The following is a 7,742-nucleotide window of genomic DNA, read 5'->3' on the forward strand; positions in this document are numbered from 1 at the left end:
ACTAGATCTGAATTCTATGGATTTTTTGACCCCACTCCTCTGCTTTTCAATTTGGGCAGGGGATGGAGGTTGTGTTCATATCTGTGTTCGCACTAGTGATGGACAAGGGTAAGGTGTCCACACTGATTTTTACATCATAAGTAGCATTGTGTAACCTGGACCACAAGGTTCTGTTGACTTGTTTTGGACCCCTGCAGGATCCTTTCACATGACAACTGGGGGAGCAAAAAACATTTTAAGAAAAATGGGCCTGCACAGCCATAAGAATGAAAACAGCATCTAGTATTTGTCTAAAAGGGACACGTGCACACGCCAAGGCTCACTTAAAATCATCTTGTTGAAGCTTTCTGAGTGACTTCACTTTCAGCTGAGCTGAAACACAGCAATTTAATGCCTCAGTTATGAGAGCATCAAAACCAGAGTTCAGAATGAAATACTTTCAACCTCTTTGGATGGAGGTTGGAACGTGACCATTGACAGGAAATCAGCTGCTCTAATATCTCTGTATCTTCTCAGCGAGGTCAGTTATTGCCCAATTGCCTTAAAATTGGAGAGCTAATTACATCTGTAACAACATGGGACTGGAAGAGACCTCCTGGGTCACTGAGTCCAGTCCCATGCTATCACAGGCAACCCCATGAGATCATCTTGTTTATAACCTTATCAAGCTCCATCTTAAAAGTAGTTAGGTTGTTTGCCCCACTGCTGCTATTGTGAGGTTGCTCCAGAACCTCCCTCCTCTAATGGTAGGAAACTTTCTTCTAATTTCCAGCCTAAACTGATTCATGGCCAGTTCATCCCCATTTTTTCTTGTGTCAACACTGTCCTTTAGCTTAAATAGCTTCTCTCTCTCCCTGGTGTTTACCCCTAAAGTGTTTATAGAGAGCAATTAGATCTCCTCTCAGCATGCCTTTTGCTAGGCTAAACAAGCCAGGCTCTTTTAGGCTTGGTCTGCAATACCATGGTAAATCAATCTAAGCTATGATACTTCAGTTATGTGAATAACGTAACTGAAGTCGACGTAGCTAGATCCACATACTGCGGTGTCTACACCGCGCTGTGTCGACGGGAGATGGTCTCCCGCCAACTTACCTTACGCTTCTTGGGGAGGTGAAGCACAGAAATCAATGGAAGTGCACTCTCCCATCGATTTAACACGTCTTCACCAGACCCGTTAAATTGATGCCGCTGCGTCGATTGCAACAGCGCTGATTTAGGTCCGTAGTGAAGATGTGCCGTTAGTCTCCTCGTCTAAGACAGGCTCTCCATTCCCCTGATTATCCTAGTAGCCCTTCTGTGCATCTACTCCAGTCTGAATTCATCCTTCTTGAACAAGGGCAATAGCACCCATATCCTCTCCCCTGTCACAATCTTTACCTTTTAGGCAAGAGCACTGTTGCTCACCTTCAACCTGAAGACTTTTTACACAACCTAACACCACAAAGTCATCAGGCTAGATACTAACTCCCAAAGCTCAGAAGTCTTGTTTCTATTGCAAAATATGTTTACCATATGATGCATTCTGAGATATTAGAATGCTTTACTGGCTCCTCTCTTGAGGTAACTCTGTGGGATAATACACCTTTGTGGTCAGACATCCTTTATATTAGATTTAGAAGGACAAGACAGTTCTCCACACATTCCTACACATGTACATCTTCAAGGCCACATGACTGATGTACTGGAAGAATGAAGAGCTAGATCACAGATTTGTTATTTTTACTTTAATATTCCCCCCCCCACACACACACACACACCCTTCATCTGTACATCTCTCAGCTGCTTAGGAAAACAGGAATTGCCATACTGGAATAGATCATTAGTACTCCTGGTGTAGTAATTGGTTTTAAGCATACACATTACACTGCATGGCACTTTTTTTTTTTTTTTTTTTTTTAAGTGACCTTAGTTTTTTCTTTCCACCAGACCTCCTGCATGAATACAATATGCCCATAGGAATTTAATTTCTCAAGTAGTTCTGCAATTTCTTTTTTCAATTCAGACACAGTGCCTTCCCTCCACAACCCCAAAAGAATAACTATCTAGTGGGTATTTCCTCCTCATTGGCTATGCAAAGAAACTATTTGAATAGCTTTTCCTTGTTGGAGGCCTATCAGACCCAGAGGGACTTCCACCCAGTGCTCTAGCTAAAGAATTTATTTTCTGCCTCTTTGGCTACTTTGTTGATTGCTTTTTCATCGCCATTCTACATTACAACATTTATGTTCTTTCCTATTTGTCTCACCAAGTGTAGAGCTCCATTTATTATAGAACTGATTTTGCTCAGCTACAATCAGTTTCATACAATGGAGAAAAATAACAAAACATAGTTTGGCGCATGTCATTTCTACTGTAATTTTGATTTTTTTTTTCTGTAGTGGACAGTAGTGCTATAACCAATGTGCTGAAGTTTTAGAACATGAATAATCCCATGGAAATCAATGGGACTAGTCACAGGCTCACGTGTTGAAGCCTCTTGCTGAATTGGGGCCTACATACCCCAGATCAGGATCTCCATGGAGCTTATTTATTTTTAAAGACCTAAAAACTCTACATTACATGTTCTCATATGGCATTAACTGTTTGCATGTTGTCTGCCTTTTAACTGAGAGGTAAGGGGGAGTAACTGCTCGAACGCCCTGCTCTGATGACAGAAGAATACATGAATGGGAGCTCTGCTTACCCAGCTGCTAGGAGAGCAGTGACAAACTGCATCCTGCCTAAAGGAGAGCTGGTACAGACACCCCAGAGCCCAGGTTATTCATTCCACACTTTATTAAAACCCTATTTGTGCATTTCCACTCCCAAAATTGCCAATTCCCAAGGTATTCAAAACCAGATGCCTTCACCTTTCCAACAAGCCACCCACTTGACAAAGTGAGGCTCTGTAACTGGAATGTGGCTGGCAAGCGAGGGGCAGGCTGCTTCAGAAGGAGAAAGAATCGATTTACAAAACCTTTGTAATCTCAACATTATAGAAGAGGCAGCAGAGGAAGTGCATCCACCCCACGAGTCAGAATAATGTACTAAAGCCACTAGGGGGCACACCCACTATTAATCAGCCACAACAGCACCAATCAGTATATTTGCAGCACATAGTTACTTGCTGAAAACTGTCCCTATCTAACAATATTTGTAAGAAGTTACATCTACTATTTATGCTATATGAGATAGTAAGCCGGTTACACTACAGGCATCCTCTGCTGTGTGCTGATTTACAGTATTTCTACTAACCACAAATCTTACTGATGCATGTTCTTAAATACCAAGAAAATAAGAATTAGCTGCTTGGCTAGTGTGCAGATCTCCGTCCAACTTCTACAGCACCAGGAGATGTGGAGTGATCGTATCCTGGGATGGTCAGTGCAACCGTATGGGCTGGTACATGCTTTGGCCCAGCAGCACATTGAGAGCAAGATGGCACCAAGAATAGCTTTCCAACAGATCTCGTTTTGTCCCACCTGAGTCCACATATCCCACAGAATGAAGCATGATGTTGCTGATATTGTCAGTCTTGCTTGTCAGATGAGGCTTACGATGATTCTTTCATTCAGTCCCGGTTCACGCTCTCTACGCAGCATAAGACACTGCAATGTGTGCCTCTTCCTTTTCATGATGGCCATCACTGATTCCACACTGCAAAGAGAGCAGGTGCACTAAGGGGTGACAGCCAGAAGTATTTCACCACATTGTACTGCATGTAGCCCATGATGAAACCAAAGGCCACATCTGTCACGTTGTGTCTGCCCAGCATGACTCTGGAGATACCCACAATGATGGCCCATAGAACCACCAGGACCCGCAGAGGAATGGCGAGCACCAGGTGGTGCAGGACAAATCTGCACACCATGGCAGCTCTGGTAGCATGGCCTGATGGGAAGGAATATTTGTCCACTGAGATAGTGACAAACATGTCCATCTTGTTGTGAGTGGGACGTCTTCTCCTCACGAGCCCTTTCACCACCGCCACCAGGACTAAATCCAGCACCAAAGCTAGGAGACAAATACAAAGGGGTCATTTTCCATGTCGTGTGTCATAGAAGTTAACCAAAAATAACCCAGGGATAAATAATGCTGCTACTGAAACCGAGAGTCAAAGTAATAAGCAAACAAAATATTTAGGATGACCACCAACTCCATCTCATGATGAAAACACATATGTGGGCAGAATATAGCATAGGTTTCCTGGCTATCTGTATATCTGTGTGTACCTACAGCTATCCTAGTGCCACCTAGGGCTTGCTGCAGTACCATGCCCTTTGCTTTTCCACAGGTAGCCTCCAAACTCACTGGGCCAGATTGTCAGCCGGTGTAAGTCAGCCTAGCTCCTTCAAAGTCAAGGGAGTGTCATCAATTTACACCAGCTGAAGATCTGGCTCATTGTGCCCCAGTGCTTTTCTCCTCTGTGGAACATTTCCGCTCACCATTCAACTCTGGGCTTCCACAAATCCCTTTTTCAGAAGGGATGAAAGGATTCCCGTTCTAAACTGTTACCTCCTTTCCTAACTCTAGATTCATACTTACACATTACAATGCACATTTAAGACCAACAGAAAACAGCTCATTTTCAATATCAATCTTTGGCAGGCCAAGAGTTGCCAGGATAGGATGGTTTATATGTAGAGAACACCTCTTCTCCCACCCTGAGATCCTCTTCATTCCCGCTCTTCCTTCCCTCCTTCAGAAGTCCCACCGCAGATACCATCAGAGAACCTGGGCTATTCCATGGAGAGCTTGACCTTCTGGCTTCTTCAGCCAGCATGAGCCTCTGTGTCCCTGCTAGCTTGAAAGCAAGAGAATGACCTTGTGACCTGTATTCTGGAACTCTAATAATAATATATGGAAATATACCTATCTCATAGAACTGGAAGGGACCCCAAAAGGCCATTAAGTCCAGCCCCCTGCCTTCACTAGCAGGACCAAGTACTGATTTTGCCCCAGATCCCTAAGCAGCCCCCTCAAGGATTGAACTCACAATGCTGGGTTTAACAGGCCAATGCTCAAACCAACTCTGAATCAGAGGATACGGTAACACAAGATATGGTAACCACTGAGCTATCCCTCCCCCCATTTCCCTGCAGCTCCTAGGCAGAGGGGCCAGTTCTGTGCACTGCCCCTGCCTGCAGGTACCATCCCCACAGCTCCCATTGATGGAGGTTCCTGGCCAATGGGAGTGGCGGAGCCAGCGCTAGTGGCGGGAGCAATGCGCTGAGCCCCCCCGGCCTTCCCTCCCTCTAGGAGCTGCAGGGACATGCCAGCCACTTCCAGGGAGCTGCGCAGAGGTGGGTAGGGAGCCTGCCAGCCCCGCCAACTCTCCAGCACCAGCGGGGGTCCCATGCCACGTGTTGCCACCCGCCTCCTGCCCAGCAATAGTGGGGGTCCCAGACAACCGCCCTAGCACCCACAGCACCCCCAGCCTGCCCCACCCCAGAACTTCATCAGCCCAAGTTTTAGTTAGGGGTATACAGTACAAGTCATGGACAGGTCATGGGCCATGAATTTTTGTTTACTGCCCGTGACCTCTCCATGACTTTCACTAAAAATATCTGTGACTAAAACGTAGCCTTCCCTTAACTGTGATTACATGCTGAGCTATAGGCAGCTGGCATCAGCTCTTGGGCTGCTGCTACTAAAAACTAAATGGGCAATAAAGTGATGATGAAAGTGGTTTGCAGGCATTGCAAAAACACCACATAGTTTGGGATGAAAGGCAGTCTCCAACTGGGAGGGTCTGGAAGCTGTAATACCAGGGCATGCTGAAGGCTAGGATTCAGGTGCATTGGCACAACTGAGTGACTCAACCAAGACTATGATTACATGCTGAGCTGTAGGCAGCTGCACTATTAGTGCTTCAATTACTTTCATAAATACTAAATTCATCCACTTAAGCCACTTCCAGAAACCCTGCAAGCTGGACTCCCCATCGAAGGTTAGGATTTCCAGCTGGGGGATTCAGGTGTACCTTAGCTCACAGCACTATGGCCATATAAATCTAGATGATCAGAACCTGCCAAGATATGGCAGAACAGCTGTTTCATAGAAACAGAAGAAAGCATGTGCCACCTCTGCAGAAAACTGACATCTCATCCCAAGCATGTCCAGGATCGCCCCAAAAGTGCTGTTTCCCTAGGATGACTGAAGGGACATTTGCCTGAACTGATCATGAGTCAGAATCCCTAGACTGGCCCCTCTGGTAGGACTCTGCCATGGTGAGGGAACCATGTAGATGCAGGAAGAGCTGGCAGCCAGCTTGCTGAAGCGGTCACTGTGGCAGCAGCTTTGGCAGATCCCCGTGGGGCCGGGGTTGCATGGCACACTGGTTGCGCCATGCTGAGCACAGCCCCTGCACTGGGGCACAGAGAGGCAGGGCCCTGGGAAGCTGGCAGAAGAGTGGCATGGCTGGGATCCCAGCACAGATCAGCGCTGGCTGGGATTTGCCCTGCTGGTGACTTGCCCCAGCTTGGCAGCGCTGGCCCGGCCTGGGCTCTTGGGAAGCAGCTCTCAGGGCGGGTGACAGGGATGTGTGACTCAGCCTCTCCCCTGCCCGCTGCTCTGATGAGCCTGGGCCCCGAGCCAGCCGTGATGAGAGGGGAGAGGCGCCCCCACCCCCGGCCCCTCACCGAAGAGCAGGTTGAGCAGCACCTCGCGGCCCGCCGGGCTCTCGCTGCGGCCCAGCCCATACAGGGTGCCCGCCAGCCAGGGCACGCCGTGGCCGGACACCTCGAGGAGCCGCAGGAGGGGCCTGGCGCTGCCCCAGGCCGAGCGCTCCCCGGCGCACACGCCCAGCTGCCGGGAGAACCGCAGGTCGGCGGCCAGCAGGGAGCGCAGCGCCACGGCCGCGCAGGACGGGCTGGGGCCAGGCGCGGCGCGGCGGGACGGGCTGGGGATGGGCGCGGCGCGGCGGGACGGGCTGCTCCGGGGGCTGGGCATGGCGGCCGGGCACCGACCCGCTCTGTTCTCCTCAGCGCCCGCCCGGCGGCCCTCGCCCGGCCGCCTGCTTCCGCTTCTGCCTGCCTCACGTGACTCCGCGCGTCCTCCTCCGGTCACCATGGAAACCAGGAGGGGCCCGGACCTGCGGTGCGGAATGGGCGGGCCACGGCGACTCCGCCCAGTCCTTCCCCATGGGGTGGGGCAGGGTGGGGTGGGATTGGAGGACGGCTCCATCCTACCAACTGAGGCAGAGCGGGGTGGGGTGAGATTGGACGGGCCCGGGGGACTCTCATGCTGCAGGGCAGGCTGGATGGGGGTCCTACCCTCTGGGGTGGGGCAGGGGGTTGTAGAGGAAAGCTAGAAAAGGTCAAGCCTTCTAAAGAATCAGAAACCAGAAGACAAACAAAAAGAACCTCAAATATATTGTTTTTGTAATCTCATGATTTTAAGCCAATCGCATCAGAGAATATCAGGGTTGGAAGGGACCTCAGGAGGTCATCTAGTCCAACCCCAAGCAGCTTGGGCAGATCCTGGGCCAGCCGCACTCGCCGCTGCTGGGGCAATCTCGGGCCACCACACACCCCTCCCCCTAGCAGCAGCAGTAGTTTGGGTGTGGGAGGGGGCTCAGGACTGGGGCAGGGGGTTGGGGGGCAGAGTGGTGCTGACGTCAGGGGGGCTCCCCGGACACGGCCAGCATGTCCCTGCAGCTCCTAGGCAGAGGGGCCAGGGAGCTCTGCACGCTGCCTCTGCTTGCAGGCAGCACCCCTGCAGCTCCCACTGGCTGCAGTTCTCAGCCAATGAGAGCTGTGGAG

General features: G+C 49.9%; 1 protein-coding gene across 1 annotated transcript; it reads right to left on the reverse strand.

Moving 5' to 3' along the window:
• Positions 1–2,224: 2,224 nt before the first annotated feature.
• Positions 2,225–6,963, reverse strand: LOC112107386 (phospholipid phosphatase 6). The gene is made up of 2 exons (XM_024201065.3): positions 6,621–6,963; positions 2,225–3,993 (listed from the first exon to the last, which is right to left on the reverse strand). Exons 1-2 carry the CDS (start codon positions 6,928–6,930, stop codon positions 3,623–3,625), a joined length of 681 nt encoding a protein of 226 aa, XP_024056833.2. The 5' UTR covers positions 6,931–6,963; the 3' UTR covers positions 2,225–3,622.
• Between the last annotated feature and the right edge of the window lie 779 nt (positions 6,964–7,742).

The sequence above is a fragment of the Terrapene carolina genome, unplaced genomic scaffold (genome assembly GCF_002925995.2).
Source record: "Terrapene carolina triunguis isolate 2854851 unplaced genomic scaffold, T_m_triunguis-2.0 Scaffold212, whole genome shotgun sequence".
Lineage (NCBI taxonomy): Eukaryota > Metazoa > Chordata > Testudines > Emydidae > Terrapene > Terrapene triunguis.

Coding starts and splice junctions, on each gene's coding strand:
- LOC112107386 (XM_024201065.3), bottom strand. CDS start 6,930: ATGCCCAGCCCCCGGAGCAGCCCGTCCCGCCGCGCCGCGCCCATCCCC. Junction 3,994..6,620: donor GCTGCTCAACCTGCTCTTCG/GTGAGGGGCCGG, acceptor TTTGTCTCCTAG/CTTTGGTGCTGGATTTAGTC.